The 25,918-nt window shown below is 42.9% G+C and overlaps 1 protein-coding gene across 6 annotated transcripts in view; it reads right to left on the bottom strand.

Annotated features, from left to right (window-relative positions):
- Positions 1 to 52: 52 nt before the first annotated feature.
- The window catches only part of WIPF2 (WAS/WASL interacting protein family member 2), a 38,953-nt gene continuing 13,087 nt past the window's right edge, over positions 53 to 25,918 (bottom strand). For 5 of the 6 annotated variants that reach the window (XM_019747704.2, XM_074320670.1, XM_019747703.2 and 2 more), the window contains 7 exons: positions 19,738 to 19,869; positions 15,098 to 15,230; positions 14,268 to 14,384; positions 13,267 to 13,923; positions 7,395 to 7,601; positions 5,152 to 5,253; positions 1,093 to 4,922 (listed from right to left, as the gene is read on the bottom strand). In XM_019747704.2, coding sequence (XP_019603263.2) covers positions 4,882 to 4,922; positions 5,152 to 5,253; positions 7,395 to 7,601; positions 13,267 to 13,923; positions 14,268 to 14,384; positions 15,098 to 15,230; positions 19,738 to 19,800 — 1,320 coding nt within the window. In that variant the 5' untranslated portion in view covers positions 19,801 to 19,869 and the 3' untranslated portion in view covers positions 1,093 to 4,881. Of the gene's footprint in view, positions 4,923 to 5,151; positions 5,254 to 7,394; positions 7,602 to 13,266; positions 13,924 to 14,267; positions 14,385 to 15,097; positions 15,231 to 19,737; positions 19,870 to 25,918 lie in introns of all 6 variants that reach the window. The other variant, XM_019747702.2, reaches the window with a different exon arrangement.

Below are 25,918 nucleotides of genomic sequence, written 5' to 3'. Positions count from 1 at the left end.
TTAGGCAAGCTCCATTTGAGGGCTATTTAAAGTCACAGGAGGAACAATTAAATCAATAAATAGGTAGTTTATTAATCATATTAATAACAACGATGGGCCAAATAATCAGGAATTCAGCCAATTTGGCAAGTATGGATGAAAATGAAAGGAGGCTTTTCCCTCCTCCTTCCCACCCTCCCCCTCAGGTTGTTTTATCTAAATTATGTGCAAGTGATTCATACACATACTCATTATGGAGCAGTATGGGAAATAATTTCAAGACCTTTGCTAGTGATGAAAGTGTAAGTTAAGCTCATTGAGTCTTCGTGGTGATTATGTTGGCTGACCCTAGTAAGCAGAGAATGTCTGGTTTAACTTTTACACCGAAAGTCAAAGTTCAAGAAAGCCAGCTAAGATTTCAACTTACAGAGCAGTGAAGAAAAACAGCCAATACCCACATAAAAATAGACACACAAGGTCTGCATGCTCTGTCCCCACCTTTTCTTCCATGCTGTAGTGAGAATCTGCCATACAACACAGGCAGAAAGAATCATAGGGCTATAAACAAAGGACACAAGGCCAGAGGGTGTCCTGGGTTCCCTGAAATCATAAGCAAAGGGAAGTTAGGTGGCAAATATAAATAATGACCAACGCTATTAGAATCACCCGGTCAGCATGGCTAACTAGAACTGTGATTTTCAAAACACAGCAGAGGGGTGGAGAGAAAACCCTCAGGAAGCTGCAGATACTTCTGGAGTCAAACCACTACACGACCTGGAATATGAGGCAACAGATTTTCTCCCCTCTCTATGCCACCAAATGAGGTGGCATTCCAGACAAGAGTACACAGTTTCCAGTATTTTGTTTTTGTTTTTAAGCAAGGTTTAATTAAACTGCATGGCATCCAGAAGAAACAAATGTACCAAAGAATCCAACCTGAGACCAGATTATACATTTTAGTGGAGGTGGTGGGGAATCAACGCTAATTGGGAGGGAGCACTGGAATCAGAATATAACTCCAAAATAAATCATACAATAAATTATTTTTAAAAGAAACTGATCCACATGCAGACAAAGATGGACACACACATACACACTCACACTCTTCAAACATGTCGTTCTAGTCTTTTATTCAGTGTTGACTATGAGTTCCATGCTGGTCGTCATGGGAAATAAGGTTAGGCATGAGAAAAGTAGGCTTGGCCCCTCTGCCACTAGTGGAATGAGATTTAGGACAATTAAGGAACCCACTAAGATGTTAGAAACAAGAGTAGAAAGAAGGAAACAGCAGTTATCAAGATTTTAATTGCTTCAAAGAGGGAGAGGGGAAGAAAGCACGGAAATCTAACACAAGTAAAGGCACAATGAACGTGGAGTTGAATGGAACCAAACCCTTCCTTCAGTTAAACAGTTATCCTTTTTTTTTGTATGTGTTTTGAAGGTGGTTGTAGTTTTCTTTCATTGTGTTTTTAAGAGATGAGTCTTGAAGGCAGAGCTGTAATGCCTTCCATTCCCTAAATTAGGATGGTTTACAGCAAGCCACCCTGACTACACAGGCAGGGACTGAGATTTAATAGGGAAAAAAAGACTACAACTGGAATGTGAAGAATTTGATTTGCAGTTGATTGTAGGCTGGGTTTCCAGAAGGACAGACAGCTCAGTGTAGTGCCATCAAAGGGCCTCAGAAGCCCTATACTCCACCCCCAAAGCTTCACAGAAGACCCTGGAGTCACACTTGTCCCCCACCTCCCACAAGCATTCAGCCTACAGATTATTTCAAGTGATCAGGAGAATTAAAACACACCCCAACCCTGAGTTGCTCTGTAGCAAGTCTATTTACAGTTTTTTCTTACCTCTCCCTGAAGGTAAATCTGGGTTTCAAGTTGGGAAGCCGTGGCATGAGGGGATGCCCCCAGTGCAATGGCCAGTGGCTAGTCTCCTTGCCTTTGCCAGTTGGGAGGGCTGGGATGAATTTCTGGAGACAGAAGTTTCACATCCATTGGGTGGGGCAGCCCTAAGCACTCTCACACTGGGGCACAGGCTGTGAAGATGATGGGGCTCTGCTGCTGGAGGGAATCCCCACACAGAGAAAGCACACCTGGAATATCAAAGTGCTCTTACCCAGGTTGGGTGACCAGAGAAGAGGGGGGAAGAGGGGCATCTAGCTCATTTACAAACCTGGAGGCCACTGCCCTGCTTCCCAGAAAGGGCGGTAAGAAACAACTATAGTATTAAGTTTTTCCCACTAGAGAAAAACATCATAAAACCAAACCCACACAAGGGCTTTTAACACAGCTTCCTGATGCTTAGTTGGGCAATGTCTCTTCCTTCTGAGGGGGGATAAGGGGTCAACGGGACTGGGCAACAGCCTCAACATGAGACCACCCAATCTGTCACTGAAGAGACGACATTCCCACAAGCAGATAAAAAGAGCAGTTTAAAAGGTGAGAAGTTTTAGTGCTCCTGCAGCCAGCCCACCTTAAACCTATATTACAAGCTTTTTACAACATACAAAATAGATCAATAACTATGAGGATCACATTCCCATTCTTCAATAGTAAATATACATGATAATAAATCTGTTATTAACAGAGGGACCAAATAATGTATAAGGCAAAGACATTTAAATAAGTACTGTGTCACTAACATGCTCTGAAGAAGAAAATCCATCTGACTAGATCTAGGCCCAGGCCTTTTTTCATGAGGCCGAGAAACTGAAAATACAATTCCCATGTGACACAGTTCAAATGCTGGGGAATATGAGGGACAGTAGGTCACAGGGGAGGAAGATATCAGCCCCAATGAAAAGCTGGGGTTTGGCTTTTACTTGTGATACGTATTTTGATGCTCCATAATTGAGTAAAGGGGGAAAAATACACTTTGATAACATTGTACAAAAGGCATCAACTCCCATTTCAAAAATAAATGGGAAGACTTCACAGTCCAAGATCAGTAACTGGTCAGCATCTACCCTGGAACTGCTGCCGTATCCAGTCTCGTACTCTCTCCCTTTCGCTCCACTAGCATCCCTTTTCTCAGCTCTATTCAGGGCAGGATGCTAGGGGTATCGCTGGGAGATAACTGCTAAGAGATGTGAAAATAAAAATGATAAATAATGATTAGGAGAAGTCTGGTGACAGACCTAATGTTGGTTTGTCCCAAGAGTCAATGTGGTCCAGGGGATGACAAAGGATAGCCGATCCCATACAAATACCCCACGTGGAGCCCTGTCCCATCTAGCATTTGGAAGACTCAGGTTACACCTGGCACCAGGCACAGACCCTTAGTCTGTGATCCAACTGATCAGAAAGATCCCTAAGGTGGTTGAAGCCTGTGATGTAGCTGGTGAAATTTTTCAACTGACTTTCCTCAACCATTTCAAGGAATCGCCATGGCCTCCCTCCACTGACTCCAAGCTTTGAGTAGCCTCTGCACTTGGCAAGAGCTGTAGCAAACCAAACCATCTGTGTGTGTGGAGCCCAGGAGCCCCCATCACACTGTCGGAGAAGGGGAAGTCCCTGTCCCATCATCCAAGCTCAGTTCCTGCCTAGATCGGGCACCTCCATTTTCTCTGTGTTCTTTAACTAGGACCTGGAAGACGAAGAAACAACACATTGCTGGCTGCCAGGGAAGATCAGTGGGCAGAGGAACACCTCACCTGTCTTTGCACTTCCTGGCACAGAGAAATCCTGGACGACCCCCATAAGCTTCCTCTCCCTTCTCTATTCTGCTGTGCTAACCCCTGCAAGTCTTGGGAAGGCAAGGGTGGTGGGTGGTGGACAAAACAGAAAGAGTCTGTTCAGTCAGATGGGTTGTGAACTCTGCAAGGATTAGGCCTTAGTCAGTCCTTTGGAGCCCAGAGTTAGTCCTTTCTACAAGGTGCTTCACCCCTCCCTTCTTTATCATCGTGGAGCACCCCTGGGGCTGAAGTGTCTGGATAGGACTGAAAGGGCTGGTGACCTTCAGGGCCAATCAGAAAAGACTAAGGTGAACTCAAGGTCAAGGGTAAGGCCAAGGCCCAGGCCCTATCTTCTGAACTCCATCTGGAAGTTTGTGGGGTTTGTGAATCCGGAATGAATGAATGAAAGTGACTTTTCTTTTGAGGGCTGGGTGGTGGGGGGAGGGAAAACATCCCTCAGCCTCAGCACCCTGAGGAAATAGGGCAGGGAGTCCCAGAGGATTCAAATGGCTCCTGGTCCCTTCGCTGCAGAGAGTTCGAACTGACTAGCTCCAAAAGGCTCCCCAGTTTATTTCACCCTCTCTTTGTATTAGATGTTTAGTTCAACTGATTAGTATTTAGTGTTATATCCAACTTATCCTTGGGGTGAGTGTAGGGGGTGGGGTAAGAACAAAACCAAAATACCCCTAAAAATAAAGCAGACCCATTTCCTTGTCCTTTCTTCAAACCTGACCTTTACAACAGATCACTTCTCTGCAAACTCCTAGATTGTTTCACTAAAAATTCCCCCTCCCCCAAGTCCTGGCCATGTCAGCCTCCTAAATGATGAAATGTAATATACTGCCAAGCTTCCCCCAAAGTGGGCAGGAGGAGGTAGGAGTTCCTTTCTCCACCCTGCCCCAACAATCACAACAAGGCACCTTTCCCCAAGAGGAAAGCAGGAGACATGGAAGCTTTTTCCTCATCTGGCTAGCAGGGCTTGCTAGAGGAGGGATGGATGCAGGGTTTGAGACCCTATTGTCAATATAAAGAGTCCAATCACCAAGTCCAGCAACGAGATGCATAGATGGAGGTGAGCTGGGAGGACGCTTGGAGTCTAGAGGTTGCTTGCACTGGAGAAACACGTTAGGAGCTCTCATGCAGGTTTGCAGGGGAATAGAAGGGACCATCTGAGAAGAGGAGTGGGTCCATCCTTTTCCTGAGGAACAGGACCAAGCCAGACTTCACCTGAGAATGGGTGGCAGAGGCGGGGCTCCACGGGCAGCTGAAAAAAATACCAATAAAAACCACATACACAAGCTCACCCACCAGACCTTGAATAACCCAAACAACCCTGAAATAAGAGACAGGCTCTTTAAACTAACCTTTAATTTTAGGAGACTAGGTTTTTTAAAGAAAATGCAGATGAGGAGAAGCAAATCTGAGCTGAAGAAAAGACACCAATTCTACTTTCTATGCAATTATGGAAAAACTTTCATGACTACTCTTCTCACCTCGGTTTGTTTTGCTGGGATATACTCTCTGAAAGTGTTTATATTCTTCTGGAGCAGGAAAATCTTCTACTGGATGGAAAGAATACTTCGACTCAAAATCATCTACAAAAGGAACAGGATATTAATTCGCGCCCCCCTTCCTCACGCTCCCACCCCTCTGCACCACTTGAACTTCCCCTTCCTAGCCTCCGTGCACTCTGATGTACAGGAGGACCTGCCTTGCCCACTAAACCCCAGCTCCTGAGGACAGCAATAGCACCATTCTGTGAACCTCAGATGCACACAGGAGGTGCTCAAAGGCTACTTTACATGAAGGAATTAGTCTTTGAACTGGTTTTTCAAAAATCTTTCCATGAAAAATCAGGCATATAACAGGAAAGGAGCCCAGCTGCCTGCATGGGAGGAGAAAGAAATATAATTCTTTAACATAATCATCTTAGAGACTATCACCATGGGAAACCAACGGAACTGAATCCACAAATTGGTAGAAATTAACTTAAAATGGGAATATTTGTGGATTCTCTCACCAACTAGTAACAGATCTGACCAGATAATTCCCTTTTGGCCCAGGTTATCCTCACTTAGCTCTGGAACACAGTTGGGATAGCCATCTCGTGGCCCCCCACTCCCACTTTCCATGGCCCCGCTACAAGAAGGTTCAAATTTTTCACAGGTGTAGCTTGATCACGTTCACTTATCTTCAAAGCAAAAACCCTGGTCCACCTAATAGGAAGAGACTAGGGCAAGTCAGAGAAGAATCAACCATTAAAGAATTCAGGGGGTGGCCGGATGCCTCAGGTGGTTAGAGCGCGAGCTCTGAACAACAGGGCTGCGGGTTCAATTCCCACATGGACCAGTGACCTGCACCCTCCACAACTAGATTGAAGACAATGAGCTGCCACTGAGCTTCCGGAGGGACGGCTGATGGCTCCGTTGGTTAGAGTGCAAGCTCTCAACAAGGTTGCCGGTTCAATTCCCACATGGGATGGTGGGCTGTGCCCCTGCAACTAAAGATTGAACATGGCGACTGGGCTTGGAGCTGAGCTGCGCCCTCCACAACTAGACTGAAGGACAACGACTTGGAGCTGATGGGCCCTGGAGAAACACACTGTCCCCCAGTATTCCCCAATAAAATTTATTAAAAAGAAAAAAAGAATCCAGAGTGTTAGAGCTGAAAGGAATTGTACAGACCTTTCCAGGAGTCCTTAACACAGGGTCTAATGATACCCTCTGGACAACCATTGCTTGGAACTCCATCCCCGACCTAATGAATTAGAATCTCTTAGGTGGGGCCTAAGATTCACTGATAACCTTGGAAAAGTTAATCTGACACACTCCTGATCTAGTCAACCTCCTCATTTCACAGACAAGGGAAGTGAGGTCAGGGAAATAAAGTGACTTCCTCAAAATAACACAGCTAGTTAGTGGCTTTGGATTACTAGACAAATGTTATATACATAGTGTAGTTAGTGTTTTGTTTGTTTTTTAACCAAACACACCTTTATTTTAGTCTTCAAAGAACAAACTCTTCTTTTTTCCAAGACAATCATGATTAACTTATAAAAATGGCATTTACAATGCCTCTTCAAAGTATTCCCCTTTAACGGGAAACTTAGCTTCCACAGTGTAGTGTTTTTAAAGGACTAGAATGGAGCTCTCCTTCCTAGGAAGAAACCGTGTTTCCCCGAAAATAAGACTGGGTCTTATATTACTTTTTGCTCCAAAAGACACATTAGGGTGTATTTTCAGGTGATGTCTTATTTTTTCATGTACAACAATCTACATTTATTCAAATACAGTCAGGTCATCTTCTTCTGGAACATCGTCACAACATACTAAATGCGTCTGTCTGGCTGACGATCTTAACTGGGACTTATTTTCGGGGCAGGTCTTATTTTCGAGGAAACACGGTACATAGAGTTCTTGTCTGAATGGTCCTGAAGAGGATAAAGTCTCTGACTTAATTAAAAGGTAACCACAAATAACGATCCTTGGGGAGCAAGAGAATGGTTTTAGAAGAAGCATGACACCTGTGGATTTCACTTCAATCTATCCCAAAGCAACCATGCCTCGAATTTGCATCAGGAAAGGGATGTCAATGGACAGGGCCTAGAAGTCTGAGGTAAAGTCGGGGAGAGGACCTGCTGTGAACAAAGAATGTCAAGTCCATTCCCACTCCTCAAGGGCCACGGAATTAGTAAGTCACCACAGGAACGAGGAAGCTGTGACAGCCAGCTACTCACCCAAGAAAGATCGGACAGTGGTAATCGAGTCCCTGTGGCCATTCCTCAGGGGCGGTGGAGGAGGAGGGGGTGGCCCGGCTGGCGTCCTTGAGGGCGGAGGTGGGGGCTTTCCTCGGCTCAGAGGTTCCGATCCATGTCGGTAGGGTGGGGGGGGAGGGGGAGCATCCCTGGCACCATTTCGGATCATGGGTGGTGGGGGCGGAGGAGCTGGAATTAAAATCCGAAGCAGTTAGGTTTGGATGCAGAGGCTCAGAGGCTGTGGGCACCGTGTTAAATACCATATTCACCCTCCTCTCATCCCTGTTTCTTTAACAGCATTGCCATTCTTCCAGATACCCAAGTTCAGACTACATGTATGACCCTTTTTCATTTCTCATGACAAGTCAGGCAGGAACTCCACCTCTTCTTGATGATTTTTTCCCCTGCCTTCCCGTGTCTTCCTCCACAATTCTAATTCAGGGCTTTCTCATTTTTAGCCTGTTCTATTGCAAAAAGCTTCCCAAATGTTCTCCTTGCTTCTAATCCCTAACTCTGCCAATCCATTCTGCAGACCACCAACTAAGATCTCCAAAATACTTGCTCAAACTTTTGCAAAGGCTTTGCATTTCCTACACCATAGTTTCGAATCCTTAGCTTCCACCCCGATTGGGTTTCCCAATTATCTTCCTTTCTTACCACGTCAGTCAGTCTGATCTCACCTTCTCCTCCTTCCTTTCTTGGTTCCTAGGCTGGGTTAGGTACCCCTCTTCTGCACCCCACCGTCCCCTCTGTGCCTCTCTACCACTCTACTGTACTCTGATTATTCATTATATGGGCCTCTTCCCCAGTATACTGTGTATAAGTCAGAGCAGTGACCATTCATCTGAGTTCCCAAGCTCGGCCAAATGTACCGCACATGACAGGTACTCAATCAGCCTTTGCTAAATAAACCAAATTACGTATGCTCCGCTCCTGTGACTCCTCCCACAATCTTCGGAAATGCCATCGCTCTTCCTCTACTACCAAATCTATCTATCCTTTAAGGTTTAATGCAGGTTCCATCTTCTCAAGGCTTTCCGGAAGCAATCCACTCTATTCTGCTCCCCTCCTTCTGGGCTCACTCAGAGCATTTATAGGCCACGTCACTTACTCTAGCACTTACTAGTACAGACTAAAGCGAGTGATTTTCAAGATACATACACATATAGTAAATTCATCTGTGGAAGTTACATATCGCCACTGATATTCTCATTGCTCTAAGAAACTGGGAACACCTCTTTCAGAATTACCTCCAAACCCCGTTTATCAGACAGATCCATAAATATTATATGATGGTCACATCTCATTTCTGAGGTCACACCAACAGTAACAAAAATATTCGTACCTATGTCTGACTCACTTTTTGGCCATTTTCAAAAATCAAATACATCCTTAAGGACAAAAATTTGCCACCAAGTAGAAGGTAACATCAAGAGCATGTGTGAAGAAATGGCACCCCCACTGGAATACATTCTAATGTGTTTAAGTTAGTTACTTCTATGCTTTGCATTAACTCACAATAGCAGCTACAATTGTTTGGTATCCACTCTGTTCCAGGCACTGTCCTGGGTGCATTTTATTCAGTAAATCTTTAAAAATTCTTGCAGCCACCCCTGCGAAGTATGTGGTATTATCCCCTTTTCACAAATACGGAAGCTGGGACACAGGTTATTTGTCTAAGGTCACAGATCTAATAGACCCAGCACACGTTTGCTCTTTCTCTTACCCCTACACTGCTTTTCGTAACTGCTGCAAGTATTATGTATCTTATCTCCCCAACAAATTTATAACCCAGTGAGATGGAAGTGTGTCTTGGTACCTATGCCATGTCCAATAAATAGCTGCTATCTAAATAGTACATGGAGACTAATCAGCTTAACAGAAAACACTATTTTAGTAATATGAGCATATCTTATTGTCGCTCCAGAATTACTGTCAGAATTTCTGTACACTGACCGTAGTTAAGCATGAAACCGTAATGGGATGCTGCAGCAAGGGGTCCGGTACTGCAGGCCCAGTAAATGTTAGTTTTCACTTCCCATAAGGTACACTCAGAATGTCAACTCTCCCTCAGTCTTTTCAAGGTCGAAGTATGGACAGGGGCCATTAGAGGCAATACTTAAAGGGAAATCTCCTTAATATCTCCCAGCAGGTCTCTGAACCTTGCTTTCATTCCAACTCTGCCCAAACTGAAGCTCTTTCAGGTTATCCTCAAAATATTTCCCTAAAGCCCAGATTTCTCAGGGCCCCAAGAATCTGTATCGACTCCTAGGGCAGGGCCCGGGAAAGGAAGGTAGACAGGGTTAGCCAGACACTAGCTAGACACTGAGCAGATGGCAGTAAGGAGAGCCAGCCTGAACTGGCAAAACACAACAGGACCAAGAGCAACTCACTTGGCTTCTTCAACTCCCTCCCTCCCTCAGGGAGGGGCATCCCAACCGGGCCTGCCATCTCCAGCAAGTTTCAGGGCTCTGTCACAGCCAGTTTTAAGACTGTTCAAGTGACAGACCCAGAACCCAAGGACCCTAAGAAAGAAGCAATTTGTAATAGAAACCTTGGGGTGGGAGACTGCCTTTTGTAATCTAAGATAAACCCAACTGTGACACACACAGCACAATGGAATCCATTTTTCAAAAAGAAAAAATATCCCTTAAAAATAGTGTTTTCCTCTGCAAAGGAAAAATTCAGGAAACAAACTCTATGGACCAATATTGTGAGATTTTTTTGGTTCCTGAGCACCCTGGGAAGGCAAAAGACCCCACACTGCTTCAAATGTAAACAATTCACATAGAAACAAAAGTATATTATCGCTAGTAACAATTGTCACCCCAATAAATTTAATAAAATTAAAAAAAAAAAGTACATTATCACGTAATATTGTTAAATATAAGGTAATAATAGAGGTAAGTCCGTGAACTATCTCAAAGTCCTTTGCATAAAACTTCTAACATTCATCAGCATACTATCGTTTATAAAGCACTTTCATAAATAACTTTTATTTACAACGACCTTTGAAAATACTGTGAACACACCATTTAACAGATGAGGGAACAAACTCAGAGAATCAATAAATAAAAGCCAATACTCAAAAGATCTCTAAAATATCTCAATTTTTTTTTTTTCAGTGTACCACTCTTAAGAACTTCCACTCTGGTTACTGACACGAGAAGCAGGGTTGGTGATGGCTAATAAAGAGAAGAAAATGGCTTATAACTTCATATTCTTCTAAAGAATCCACAAAGAAAGAACAGAGAAGTAGGACACAAGAAGTCTGCAGACATTTAAAACTACTCAGTTCAATACACAGAAATTGCATTTTTCTCCACTTCTGTTCCTGGGTGGGGTTAAGAAGATGTAGGCTCTGCTCAGATAAAGGGTCTTTAAAAAAAAATTCCTAAGTTAAAAAAAAATTTTTTTAACCTAAACTTTGTAGAACCAAAGGCCACCTTAGGACGATATCCTTATGGCTAAAGGCAGGAAGATACGAGGTAAGGAAAGGACTAGGTCACTGCACGACTGCCTTTGGGCTGCCAGCTCTCCTAGAGTACAAATCTCCATGTAATTAACAAGCAGCAGCACAGGTTAACGGGCTTTCAATACAAGTTTCTTGATGATATAACTTCTATACCTGCATGGACTGACGGTTCAAAATAAAAGCTCAAAAGCCATTTGAGGAGGATGTGGCTCCAAGTCCAATGATACAAGAGGATGTGGGAGCCCCAATTCCTGGGTCTCAAAACGCCCCGGAGAGCTGCTGTCATGGTCTCCCTCGCTCTCTACTTTCAGTTACGCTATCTGTAAAAAGAGTACACTACCTCATCTACCTCTTCTAAGGTTCCTTAACCCCCTCCTTACACAGCTTAGGAACACAGGCCATTGTTACAATCACACCCTTAACACACATCCTGAAATTAACTCCCTCGCCCCACTCTCCCTTACAGTCTCATGTGCCTAAGCACTGCTAACCCCGCTTAAATACAACTCTGCCCAGCTCAGTATCTGCAAATGCACCAAGCTGATTAACCTCACTCTAAATGGATCAGGCCCAGCCTAATCGCGAGTGGGCCTTTCCTGTTCCTGGTTATCCTAAGCCCACTTCCCTACTCCATTCACTCCCCCACGCTCCCACAGGACCACTGCAAGCCCTTTTCTCTCTCTCCTCAAATCTCCCTCTCCTCCGCTCTCCTCACTCAGCAGATGTCCTTGCTTTCTATTTCGCCAAACCAGAAGCAAACGAAAAGAAACTGTCCACATGCTCCTACCACCACACTTGCTCCGATGCCTATATGCTCTGCCTTCCCTCCTGTTACTATGGAAGAACTACCTGTGTTCTTATCTACCTATGGATCAGATTCCATTCCTTCTGGCCTCCTCAAGGACATTCCTCAGGCAGTTTCCTCCCTCTCTACTGGACAATTCCATCCGTATACAAACAGATGCTGAAATCTCTCCCACCTTGGGAAGAAAACAAATCTAACCCTCAATCCCACGTTCCATTTATCTGCACCCCCCACACGCATTTACAGAAAACTCCTTAAGGGATTTCTACATTATCTCCAATTCCTCTCCTATTCCTGCATTTGTGAACCCATCCCAATTAGACTTTCACCTCCACCACGCCACTAAAACTACTCAAAAGGGTTCCATGTTGTTTGGCAGTCCCAAAAAATGACTCCCATGTTGCTGAAACCAATGTCATTCTCAGGCTTCAACTTAACTGACCCAGAGGTAGCACTGGACACGATCACTCGCTCAGTCTTGGAGTTTTCCCATCACTCTGTTTCCCTCCTTCCTTCCTCACTGGAGGCTCTTTCTCAGCTCCTTCTGCTTGACCTGACACCCTTCATCTCTCTGACCTCTAATGCAGGAGGGCCCCAGGCCTCAGACCTCTTCACTACAGTCCCTTCCTAGGTGATCTCACCCAGCACATGGTTTTCAGTATTGTTCAAATTTCTCTCTCTAGCCCAGACCTCTTCCATGAATTTCAGAATTTGAGAGCCAATCACCAACTCATTATTTACTCTTGAATATCTAACAAGCACCTCAAACTTGACTTGCCCAACACCAAATACCTATCTTCCTCCAAACCTGCCATGGTCCTACCCACCTGCCCGCTTTATTGAAATAGCCTCCTAAGTGGTCTCCTTTTGCCATCTTTGTCCTCCTGCAGTCTGTTCCCAACGTTAAGAGCTGGGGATCTTTTTAAAAGGTAAATCAATGCTACTTCTCTGTTCCAACCCCTCCAGGGGCTCCCAACAAAGTAAAACGCAAAGTCTTTACAAAGTCCTACATACAACGTTCTCCCACGGAAATCTAGCTTTCTGACCTCCATGCTCTGCCACTTTTCCCCTCACTCACTCTAGTCCTGCCCCAATGGCCTCCTTGCTGCCCACCCCCCCATCTCAGGACCTTTGCATTTACTGTTCTCCATGCCTGTTTAGCTTATTCCCTCACTTTTTTCAGGTCTTTGCCAAATTGTCACTTTATCAGTAAGGCCTTCCCTGATCCCTGACCCCACCCCCATCCACACCCCTGTAATTGGAAATATCACCCCACCCCAGAATATCCTATCCCCCTTCTCCGCGTTGTATTTCTCTAAAGTATATACATACTATGTAGTTACATATTTTTTTTACTAATTTATTTGTTTGACTGTCAAAGAGAACAGAATTTCTTCTATTTATTGCTGTTTCCCTAATAATAGAGTCTGACACATAAAAAGTAATTCAATAAACGTGTTGAAAGAGTAAGTGAATTCTTATTCTCTTCAATCACTGGAGAGCTTTGGGGAAGAGTGAAAAGATAAGCTCAACTCTCAGTATGACAGGAAAAAAAGGTGCTTCCAGGCACTTACCTGCTCCCCGACTGGGAGGGTCTCGAGCTGGGGGAGGTGGCCTATTACTTTGTAAAGAAGGGGAGGCTGAGGTGGGTGGGGGAGGTGCTAGGCCTCTGACAGGCCCTGGTGTCTTCCTATGCAAAGAATTGTGTCTCTGTGGCAGCTCGGGGGCTGACTCATTAGTGGGACTGGAAGGTCCATTGGGGACCCCTGGCGGCTGGCGGTAAGGCGGCGGCGGAGGAGCCAGGGACTGGCTACTTGGTCCCGTTCTGATAGTCCCAGGGGAAGGAGGTGGTTTCACGGGGGGTGGAGCAGGAGGGCCCTCTCGACCAGGATGAAGCCTCTGTCCAGGTGTGGGCGGCAAGGGTTTCTCTCTGTTGTAGGCCGGGACTTTGTTGCTGTGCGTAGGCAGAGGTGTAGGGGGTGCGTTGGCGCGACGCCCCGGGGGTGGCGGCGGAGGGGCGGAGGAGCTGTGCTTCATGCCCGTACTGCTGGTGGCGTTAGGCCGAGAAAGGTCCGGTAATGACGGTCTCTGCATCCGGGGTAACTCTGGGAGGGACGCCCGGCTGCTGTCTGTATCATCTTGAGGGCGCCCGCTGGCTGCAGACACTGGAGGCCTTGGGGCAGCAGCTCGAGAACTGGGGACGTGTAGGGCTGGCTTACCAACTAGGTTCTCTACAAATATACCAGACAGCACTGGGTCAACAGAGCTCGAGATATACTGTCGGTCAGTATCTCTACTTCACCCAGCCTCATGAGTGCCACCTGCACAGCAGCAAGGAAAGCATTTGCACAGGACTCGGTTTGAATCCGGCTCAGGGCCCATTAACAAACACTACTGATATAAACGGAATACATTCTTATTTAATGCCTTTGCTTTATTCTACTCTGTAACTCCTCCCCTACTCCCACTCCTCCTTCTGCCTCTGCCACACTCCTCAATCCCCGATGGACCATGAGGGAGCAGTCAGAAACTAACATACTTGGGAAATAAACCTAAGAAAGCACTTATCACATACCTGAAACGTCCTTGGCTCCCACAGGTCGGAGCTTTGGCACTCCTCCTTGGAAGAGACCTCCCTTGGGCTGCAGGCCACCTGCTCCAGAGCCATAACCACCACTGCTTCCTTTGGGTTCTGAAAAGCATACCATCTATTAGGGCTTTCATTTCATATACTCCAAGCTGGTGATCAAGTCAATTCTGAGGAGAAACTCTTCGTCTACCTGGGCTCTAATTTGCAAACAAACCTATCTTGCTTTTGCCTTTCAAAAAAAAAAAAAAAAAGCTAGGACTCTCTGCTCCACAGCTTCATGTGACAATGAAACTCTTTGCAGTGATGAAAGAAAAACAAAAGGAACAAGGAGCCAATCTTCCCTTATTTAGGCCAGAGGGATAACCAGGATAAAGACATGTTCAACAGAGTTTTCTGGGCTCTCCTCTCGTAGTCCCAGATGGTAAGGCGGGTGGGGGAGCTAATGGCTCAGGGACCCAGGTGTGAGCAAACTCCCCAGAGGCCTTTCAGAATGGACCCTGTAGCAATTATAAAATCACAGTTGGCTTCAGCTGAGTGGTTTTTAGAACTGTGATCGTCTCCGCAGAGAACAGCTGAGGATGTGCCCTAACAAGCACTAGCGACACAAGAGATGGGAGTCTCAACCGGAGAATGCTCCCCAAAGGTCAAAAAGAAGTTCCTAAGGTATTCAAATGAACAGATAGGAAGAGAGCCAAAGAATATCCCAGGACAAAACTCTTCCACTCAAGACCCAACAATAAAAATGACAAGACAACCAAGTCTCCAAATCAATCCTAGGATCCGGGTGGGTCACTGGAAAGGAAGCTCAGACTCACTCTCAATGATGGGAGCACTCCGATCATTAATGGCGGTCACCTTCTTCAGCTTGGTCCCTTTGCAGATGTCCTGTAAGAGGGCGCCGCGACCCCGCTGCTCATCTCGACTCAGCTTGGGCTGCTCTGTGTTTGCCTGGAGGAAGAGGGAAATGGAAGTTCACCGCCAAGAGTCCCGTTCATCACAAGTTCAGGATAAATGCCTTAAGCCAAACTAGATTCCAGGAGATGCCTGTCCAACGTAATCAGATATTTGTGCCCAACAGCAGTATCAATGCGCATCACCATTCTTCTTAGTCTTTTTTCTCCTGTTCTGTGAAGGGTACAGGTCTCCCTCCTACTCAGAAGCTTCTGCTAGAAGGCCTGCACTAATATTTACTGAGTACTTACGCACTAGGCTTCTGTGTTAGTTGCTTTATATGTATCAGCAACAGCAAGGCAAACATTTATTGGGCCCTTGTTATGCTCAGGCATTGTGCTAAGCATATTACTTTCATTATCTCATTTAAATCCTGAAACATTCCTACGACCAACTACAACAGATGCACACGGACAGTTAGATAAATGGAACAAAACAGAAAGTCCATAGGCAGACCCAGACCTATTTAAGAAATAATGAAAGTATATTTCATCAGAAAGAGTAGATTATTAAAGACAAGGTGTGAATCACTGGTAATTTGGGGAAAAACTATAAAGTTAAATACCTACCTCACAGCTTACTCTCGAACAAATTCTAGCTGAATTATAACATTTAAGTGTAAAAAAAACTCATAGATATACTATGTGAAAAAATAGCTAAGGGAAGGACTTTCTAAGCATGACAACTAAAATGCAGGAAAAGATGGACAGACTTGTTTATTACAAATTATTTACTTAGGAAAGTAAGTAAATAAACAGATGATATACCAGAAGGAAAAATCATCTGTGACAAATGTAACATATGCTAGACACAAAAGTAGTGTCCTAAATCTATAAAGCATTAAATATAAAGATGACTTAGAAATCAATAGGATAATAAGCAAAGGATATGAACAATACTGTGTAAAAGTAATCAAAGAGCCAGCAAATATGAAAACAAAATTCAACTACAATAAAAGAAATGCAGGAGAAAACACAGTACTAGTATTTACCTATTAAACTGGTAAAGGTTAAAATTAGAACTAAAGAGACTGCTAGCTTCATGAAGGCAGGGACGACAATGAGCAGCGGTGTGCAGTGCCTGGCACGCTGCAGATGTTCAAAAAACGTGCAGAATAAATAACTGCCCTATGATGCTCAGAAGGCTTCAGGGAAACAGGTACTCTTTTGCACTACATGCAGTAAGGTAAATTGGTATGATCTTTCTAGAAATAATTTATGTAATTAAACACCTTTTAAAAGTCCAGCACAAGAATTCTACTCCTAGGAATTAACTTTCAGAAAATCACTGGAGACATGCAAAAAGATGTTGATAATATAGCAAACAACGGCTTATAATAGCATAACACTGAAAATAATCTAAAAGTTCAACCAAAAAGAACCATGATAACCATACAATGGGATGCCAGTTAAGATCTTAAAGATGTAGAAGTATCTCTGCAGCAGTAAATGCTTGCCACAATCAAGTAAAAAATATTATAAAACAATACACATGGCATGATTGCAGTTTTCTCTTTTATAGAATCGGAGTAACAGGAGAACTTATCTCACAGAGTAGTTTTGAGAATGAAATGATATTAATGACACTTTTCAAGAGCTTAGTACAGTGCCTTGTGTACAATAAAAGATCAATAAACAGTAGCTAGATTACATTTGAAAGAAAAAAGATGCACACATACAGAAATGTTCTGGAAGGATATATGCTGATACCAGCAAAAGTTAACTTCGGGTAATAATTATGTTTATCTGTATTTTCTAGTTTTCCTACAATCAATATATAAAACATACAAAATGTTAACAAAGGGTAGTTATAGATACTTTTTCACATTTTCTGTCATTGTTGGTATTCTCTAATTTCCCCCACATTTTTAGTACACTAAAAAATTTTTTAATGATATCACTAACCATTTAATGACAAGCCATTCACAATGTGTCAATGGGTAAGAAGAGCAGATGAGAAATCAATATATAAAGCACAATTTTTTTAAAAAAAGAGTATGTAGATAGAAATGAAGGGAGGGGCAGAATATATACAAAACCGTTACGAATGGTTGCATTATGGGTAATTGCTCCTTTTAGCTTATCCACAGTTCATCAATTTCTTGAACATACTCCTTTTGTAAAGAGAAAATTATTATTAAAATATGACTAAACACATCCAAAATTGAGCTTACACCCTTTCTCCACAAACAGCACCATCATTCTACGCTTGGGAATGCTTGGATGCACTTGGGTGCTATTTACAAGAGAACATTTTTCTGGTAAATAGCACCATCATCAATTGATTCGCCAAACTAGGGTCATCCAAACCTCCTTCCTCTTCCTCACTCCGCCATCTGTCATCAAAGATTTTACTTTCTAAGTGTCTCTTGTCTCCACTCTCCATCCTCACTGCTTTAGTCCAGACCCTCAATTTTCAATTGCAACAGGTTTCTGTCTCCAATCTCAACTCCCAACCCACTGTCCACACTGTTAAGTGGCCCTTCTAATACAAACCCAATCAGGTTACTCCGGCTCCTGAAAATACTTCAACACCTCCCCATCTTTACTGGGAGAAAAATCCAAACCTCAGCTCACATCTCCAGCTTCACCTCCCACCATGCACCCCCCCCTTTTCAAGCAATAATCTAAACCTCTGTGCTTTCTCACAAATCAGCATCCTTCCACAGTCTGCTTGTCTCCCTCCCTCTTCTCTTTCTGGCTAACCCCTACTCATCCTTTAAGACTCAGCTCAAGTATTACCTCCCCCCAGAAGCCTCCTCTGACTGCCTCCTCTCCTTCCAACCACCAGGTAAGGTGCCCTTCTTTGTGGCCTCAAATGTTGACTTATCTGTCTTATCCATTATACTGGGAGCTCTTGAAAGGCAGAAATTGGGCTGGCCCGGTGGCTCAGGTGGTTGGAGCACTGTGCTCCTAAGGCCAAGGTCGCCGGTTCAATTCCCACATGGGCCAGTGAGCTGCGCCCTCTACAGCTAAGATTGTGAACAACAGCTCTCCCTGGAGCTGGGCTGCCATGAGCAGCTGGAGGTTAGCATGGGCTATTGTGTGTGCTGCCCTGGGCTACCGTGTGCTACCATGAGCAGCTGAGTGGCCGGCAGCCAGCATGAATGGCCAGCAGCCATCCCAGCAGCCATCGTGAGTGGCCGGCAGCTGGCGAGAATGGCCAAGGCCGAGAATGGCCAAGGCCAAGAATGGCCAAGGCCAAGAATGGCCAAGGCGACTGACTGCCTGAGCCGGGGGGAGTGCAAGGCTCATAATACCAGCATGGGCCAGGGAACTATGCCCTACACAACTAGACTGAGAAACAACGGCTTGAACTGGAGTGTGGGGGGGAGGCGGAAGAAGGTAAAAACAAGAAAGGCCGAAAGTGTCTCATTTCTGGGTGTGGCATTATGGGTGATTTTTATTTGCTTTTTGCTTATCCACATATTTCCCCTCTCTTTCAATTATATAAGTAAATTCTTGTTGTAAAAGAGTAAAACAATATGTAAGCGCAGAGTGAAATTATGGGGATTTTCTAAATTGTATGCCTAGCCAAGTCCCTGACACACAGTAAGCCCCCAACAAAAGGCTATTGAGTGAATGACAAAGACAGCATGATGCAGGGCAGTAATCCAAGAGGTTACAGAGATCCAAGAATATCCTTTGGGTCCTTGAATCCCACTATAACCAGAGCAGCTCTACTTTCATCTACTTCACTTACTGGGCTTCCAATAAAATTTCATCCAAAAAGGGGATTCATACATATCAAGTGAAATGTCTGAAAAGTAGATAAAAAAGAAAAGTTGGCAGACCTGATTTCTAGTGGTAGTTCAGAACCAAATTAGCTAGGCACATCACTTTCCCTCTTTATAGCACAATTTCTCATCTGTTAAACACTGTGCGTGCACCTCTGGAATATTCATTCTCTGTAGTTTTTTCACTAAATTTACAAAAATGCGATAAAGCACCCAGGTTGCTTCTTTCTCAGGTGACACCAGATGTCACAATCCAGATATAGTTAAAGAGGCTGCTTCCTCGGTTAAGAAGCTACACTGCTTTTTAAAATTCCATTATCAAACCTTTAAGTCTTCTTACTAACACATTCCATAAACTTTCTTTCTTGATGAGGTGTTAAGACGTAACGGACTTGGTTTTAAAATGAACTGATTTGGAGAAGAGGAGGAGTTGAAATGGTAGCAAGAAACCACCATCAGAAACTGCCATCCTTTTTCTCAACGATGCCAGAGAAATGAAGCAGACCTTTAGAGAACAAATAGTTTTAGGGGGAAACGCCAGTTCCTACCTGTCCTAATCTCTATTTAAACTGAACCAGGACAAGAAAACAAGATAAGCCAGTATGGTCCTAAGAGGACTTCTCAGGAATCAGAAGTAGCTGATAAGGGCAGATGTTACCTGTTTCTTCTCCTTCTTCCTGCACCACATCTTTGAGTACTCTCACTCTTATACCAGGAAGCCCTAAGTATCCATTAAGGTTTGAGATAGCGGGTGGAAGGATTACCTACCTGATTAAAAGTGGGAGGTGGAGGAGGACCAGGTGGGGGTGGAGGGGGAGGAGGAATTGGCATCCTTGCCCTGCTCGCAGCTGGCACTGCTCTCTCTCCGTTTTAATTTGCAGCTTTAGGTCACTCATATACCTGCAAATGAAACAGAAATTCATGAGAACAACTTTGCCATTAGAGACAGTAAGTACCAGGAGAACTAGGTCACTGGGCATGACATCAGAAAACCTAAGTAACTCATTTCCCAGTTCTACTGTGACATAGTCCAGGGCTTGGTAAACCTTTTCTGTAAAAGACCAGATAATTAATATTTCAGGCTTTGTAGGTCATATATAGTCTCTGTGGCATATTACTCTTTGTTTTATTTTGACATTTAAAAAAAATGAATAAACTATTTTTTTAGAGTAGTTTTAGGTTCAGAGCAAAATCGAGCTGAAAGTACAGACCGTACTCACATAACCCTGTTCCCCACACACATACACAGCCTCCCCCACTATAGCCTGGATTTTTTCCAAGCAAACCTCCATTGACACCACATTATCACCCAAAGTCCATAGTTTACATTAGGGTCACTCTTGGTGCTGTCCATGCTGTGAGTTTGGACAAATGTATAATGACAACTACCCACCATTGTAGTATCGCACAGAATAGTTTCACTGCCCTAAAAATAATCTGTGCTCTGACTCTTCATCCCTCCTTCCTCCCCAACTCCTGGCAATCATTGATCTTTTACTGACTCCATAGATTTGCCTTTCCCAGAATGTCCTAGAATTGGAATGTTATATGGTTGGAATGATATAATATGTAGCCTTGTCAGATTGGCCTCCTTCACTTAGTAATCTGCACTTAAGTTTCCTCTACGTACTTTCATGGCCTGATAACTGATTCGTTTTTAACGCTGAATAATATTCCACTATCTGGATGTACCATTGTTTATCCATTCACCTGCTGAGGGATATCCTGCTGCTTCCAATCTTAGCAATTATGAATAAAGCTGCTATAAATATCCATGTGCAGGTTTTTGTTTGGACACAAGTTTTCAGCTTATCTGAGTAAATACGAAGGAGCATTACTGCTGGATCATATGGTAAGAGTATGTTTTGTAAGAAACTGCCAAACTGTCTTCCAAAGTGGCTATACCATATTGTACCCTACCAGCAATGAATGAGAGTTCGTTCTATTCCACATCCTCGTTAGCATTTGGTGTTGTCAGTGTTTTAGATTTGGGCCATTCTAATAGGTGTGTAGTGGTATCTCATTGTTTTAATTTGCAATTCCCTAATGACATATGAAGTTGGACATCGTTTCATATGTTTACTTGCTGTCTCTATATCTTCTCTGGTGAGGTGTCTGTTCAGGTCTTTTGCCCAGTTTTTAATCAGGTTTGTCTGTGTTCTTATTGTTGAGTTTTAAGAGTTCTTTGTTTATTTTGGATAATAGTCCTTCATCAAATGTGTCTTTTGCAAATATTTTCTCTCAGTCTGTCGCCTGTCTTCTCATTCTCTTGATTGTTACATTTTAAAGATGCAAAAATCATTCTTAGTTCATGAGCCATACAAAAACAGACAGTGGATCACGTCTGACTCACGGGTCATAGATTACTGGCCCCTAGTATAGTCACACCCCTGGAATCTGATCGGAGCATAAATACCATGAGAGAATTCAGCTACTTATCAGGTCACAAAAAAACTATCCAGCTATCCCTCCATTACACTGTGTAAGTGATACTCATTTTACAAATGAGACTAAAGTCAGGGAACTGTCTTACCATCAGACATTAAAGTAGGGGGCAAAGATAAAACCGAAACTCAAGAACAGTAACCACCCCCAAAAAGCTGTCCCAAGGAAATTCTACTTCTTGATCCCAATATATTAAAGCCAAGATAACATGACCACTGTGAGTACAACTTGCAGATGACAAGAAAGGTTCAATAAAGGGTAATCAACTTCATCCATTAATCCATGGAAGAAATGCTTCCAAGCAAGGTGATTAATGAGATCAGGTCACAGGAAAATTCACATGTAGCCCCTAACACAGACGGGTGACCATGTCTACCTCCTAGCATAGAGAGTTAACCATGTGTACCAAGCCAAGTCTAAAAGATCCAACCAGCACGGCCATCCACTGGGGAGATTTGGTTCTGAACTCTACAGGGGTGATCAAAATCTCTCAATGCCTTGGGAATGATGAAAGGAAAAGGCAAATATTCCAAAGGTTCTGTAAAACCCAGAACCTCTGTCGTTGGGCAGAATTTGATCAGAAACATGACTGTGAAGGTCCTCCAAACCCCAGCTCCTTCCAGTGTAATGCCAGCATAGGCTGGCTGGCCAACAGGGCTTTTTGCTCCAACCACAGACAAAGAACTGGGCAGTACTTTGGCTAGGTGGTTCCCATGGAGAATGGAATCTGAACTCACTTCAAGAAACAAGCAACTGACGCCCCTCCAAGGGAAATACCTTCTCAGTTCTGTTTCAAAGCTAAGTCTAGTCTTTCTTTGCCAGGGATCTAACACACTAGACTTTTAAAACTGATCAGAATAGTAAATCCTCATAAGCAGAGAATATCTATCACTGGAGTGGGGGACACACAAATTTAAAATAAAAGAAACACAGAGAAGAAAAAAAAATGTTCTTCTATTTTAAAAATAATTGTCTATTTAGAAACAAACATTTTCAACTAATTCCAGTCACCTGAGCTCCTGCCTTTTCTGAGTTGCCAGTTCTGCCTACATTTGCCACTGCCACAGCTGAAACAGTCTTCTAGAATAATCTGGAAAAGAGATTCAGACAAGTCCCTAATTCTAAGCATGTAGGTGATCCAACCTACATGCTACAAAGTTAAGAAATGACCTAAAGGAACAACCGTATGCAGTGAGCACCACTTATTAATAAGCAAAGCAGTGATCTCTAGCAAGGCAAATCTTTTTCTAAAGTCACTCACTGCAAAAGACCACTAATACATTACACAGTTAAAAATGCCTTCTTCAAGTAGGTGCAATTCAAACTCCAATTTCAAAATAGATTAAAAAACAAAAACCGCCTTCACAAGTGAGTGACTGTAGTGTTGGCTACCCGCAGTAGCTCTCAGGCTTGCTGCTGCCTCCACAGGCTGTACGCATGCACGCCACACTCCCAGCAGTGACGTTTAGTATGCAATGCTATACTACAGTAGGGTATTACGGCTTCCACTTTACAGGTGAGGACACTAAAGCTCCAGGAATGGGAGTGCACACATGCGCACTAGAGAGAAAGACTAACCTGACCTACGGGTGACCACCCAAGATAAATCAGGAGTAAACTGTGGAGTTAGGATCTGAACTCATGTTCTGAGCCCATTTTATTTCACTAATTACTGGGAAAAAATCTCCACTGGAAATTGGTTGGACTTAGCAATTTTCTGGTATTGCTTCCAAATGAAAATTTAACCCACTCCAAGTTTCTCCTCTAGTGATAAAATACAAACAGCTCTGTATGTTTTCCAAGAGCAGCCCAATTTATGCAAAATTAAATCAATACAACTTTCCTTTCCCTGAAAATCCCCAAAGAAGTTTTATTCAAACAAATTTAGGATTGACACTTACGATCAGTAATCCAATGAAGAGGGCATGCTTTGAGAAGTGCTTTTAGTTAAAAACAAATGAACCAATGCCACATGGGTACTAGATTTATCGACGTGATCACTTTGTAAGGTATATAAACGTCTAATCAGCATGCTGTACACCTGAAACTAATATAATATTGCATGTCAACTATAATTGCAAAATAAAAAACAAATTTTTTTCAAAAAATAAACCAAAAACAGTTCATAAAGTTTTATGACAGAAAGATAAATTTTAGTGACCAATTATTTTTAGTAAAAGGACAAATTCAGATCTTCTGGAGCACTGTCTATTGCAATTTTAAGACTCTAACATTCCTGAGGTTAAACCTGAGATTAAACACAAAAAGAAAAAAGAGGGTTCTCGACAGAATTTTAAGTCTTTCCTTTCTGATCTATTAAATTAGAACAAGCCTCACTATCTGTGCTCTTCAGAGTCCCTGGTTTTCAGAAATATTTTGAGATTGCCTCTAGTTCAGCAACATAGCAATTCTCATCCCCTTCTTAAACTCGTCCATCATAAAAACCACGATATAATAAGCTTTTCACATCCTCAGGAGTCAGTTTCTTTTAAATAAAGATCAGAGAGCATTATTTCAAATCTTCCTGATGTCATATTTATTCAGATGTCTTCATAAAATCAAGCAATGAACTTTTAAAAAGTGCTTTCTTCTATTCCTCAAAAGACCAAATCTATTTTCCTATTCAACTTCCTAATATTTCACCCAAATATTCCTACATTTTAAGAGCAGGAGACTTCCTGAGTACAAAGACACTGACTATTGCCTTTTGCATTTGAGAAATAAAGAATCCAATTTCGTTGTTTTTTTCATATGTTTAAAATCATCTAAGAGGTATCCTAGTTACCACAACAATCTGAGGCCTTTATTCAAACGGCATTCTGCTGTTATAAAACTCAGGTTTCAATTGCGAGTTATTTTAAAAAGGAAAAAAAATCTAAAATCTTAATGCCATCTACTTTCATTCTTAGAGACCTCAGGTAACAGTACTTTCCTTTAATCTTGGCTTTGATTACAGCGTAAATTACAGTTTTTGTATCGGAGAACCCAACAAAATCCCACAGGGAGAAATACCGACCTTAAAAAGTAGGCTGCCTCCCCTCAGCAAAGCCTCAAGGGCCTTGGTTCCACCTTACAAGAACCAGTCATGAGTAGGAATTTGGGTTGTCAACAAGAAAATTATCTCTCCTTTCTTACACACATGTTCAATTCTTTAATATGCTATTAAAACTCTTTCCAATACAAAGGAACAGAGATAGGTAAGAGACATTTCAAGATCCTCTCTGGATAAACAGCTATGCCTAGAACTCTGTCTCCAGATAATCTTGAAAAGACAGTTGTGTCTTCAAGAGAAGATTCCAGGCATTCCCTCCAATAGAATTCTTCTGATTCCATAGTTCAAATCAAAATAAATCTTTCTAACAGTATCAGAGATGGAACATAATAATTGTTTGGCAGAAAATCAGTTGCTCTAGGACAAAGAAATTCACATAATAAAGAAGGGGGTTTTTGTTTGGTGTATTTTAATCCCAGCCAGAAGGAACTACAGCTTTGCTTAATGTGGCTTCAAGAACCCAGGTAGGTGGAGTGGCAAGACTTTCTAAGCATGGACATTAAAACCCCACTGATAAGTCAGCTGTTCACAACCATTCAATAAGACAACCAACCACAGAAAACAGTCATATCAAACGAGTTCAAAATGAGCAAGTCCACATTGTACATTTCTCAACCAGGTTTTAGACAAACAGATTTAATAGCAGGAAACTAAGGGTAACTGCGACAAATGAAAAAAAGTAAAAAGTGAATGGGTAGGTTTATGTTAAAACTGGATTCCAAATTCAACATCAAGTTCACCTCATTCTGATGAGCACTTAACTACTGATTCAAACCACCCTGTGGTGTCCCAGTGACACCAGTATAGACATTGCCCTGAACTAAGAATCCAACTTTAGAGGAAGATTCCATGTATCTATGTCCGTTTTACCCAATGAGCGCGGAAGCACAGACAGCACCGTGTCTTTCTATCGTTCTCTCCTGTTATTTCACAGCATACGGTAGGTGCTCCATAGTCACTTGTTAACTGAACAAAAGTAAAGTTAAGAGTAACACTGTCTGAAAGAGTAAGCAAGTCTCAATGAAGGAAAAAAGCAGCAAAGGATGAATCAATGTGCCAGAAACAGAAAAGGAAGAAGGATGGTTATTTATCTATGAAAAGAGTAAAGGAAGAAACATGAGGCTATGCACATAGTGCAGTTTCAAAATTTTTAATTTGCTGAATTCATTCATTCATGAATTCACTTATCCAATAAATATTTACTGAGCACCCACCACTTAATCCATTCAATAAATATATATTAAACTACCTAATAGATGCCAAAGTATTATTCTGTAACAATGGTTCTCAGCAGGGGTGATTTTTTTCCCCTGGAGACATTTGGCAATGTCTACAGACTTTTTGACTATCACAAGTGGGGGACCGTTACTAGCACCTGGTGGACAAAAACAGGGACGCTGCTCAACATTCTATCACGCATAGGGCAGCCCCACCCACAACAAAGAATTATCC

The sequence above is a fragment of the Rhinolophus sinicus genome, linkage group LG15, assembly GCF_036562045.2.
Source record: "Rhinolophus sinicus isolate RSC01 linkage group LG15, ASM3656204v1, whole genome shotgun sequence".
In the NCBI taxonomy this organism is placed as follows: domain Eukaryota; kingdom Metazoa; phylum Chordata; class Mammalia; order Chiroptera; family Rhinolophidae; genus Rhinolophus; species Rhinolophus sinicus.
Note: the sequence above shows the minus strand (reverse complement) of the source record. Positions and strands in the feature narration are given on the sequence as shown.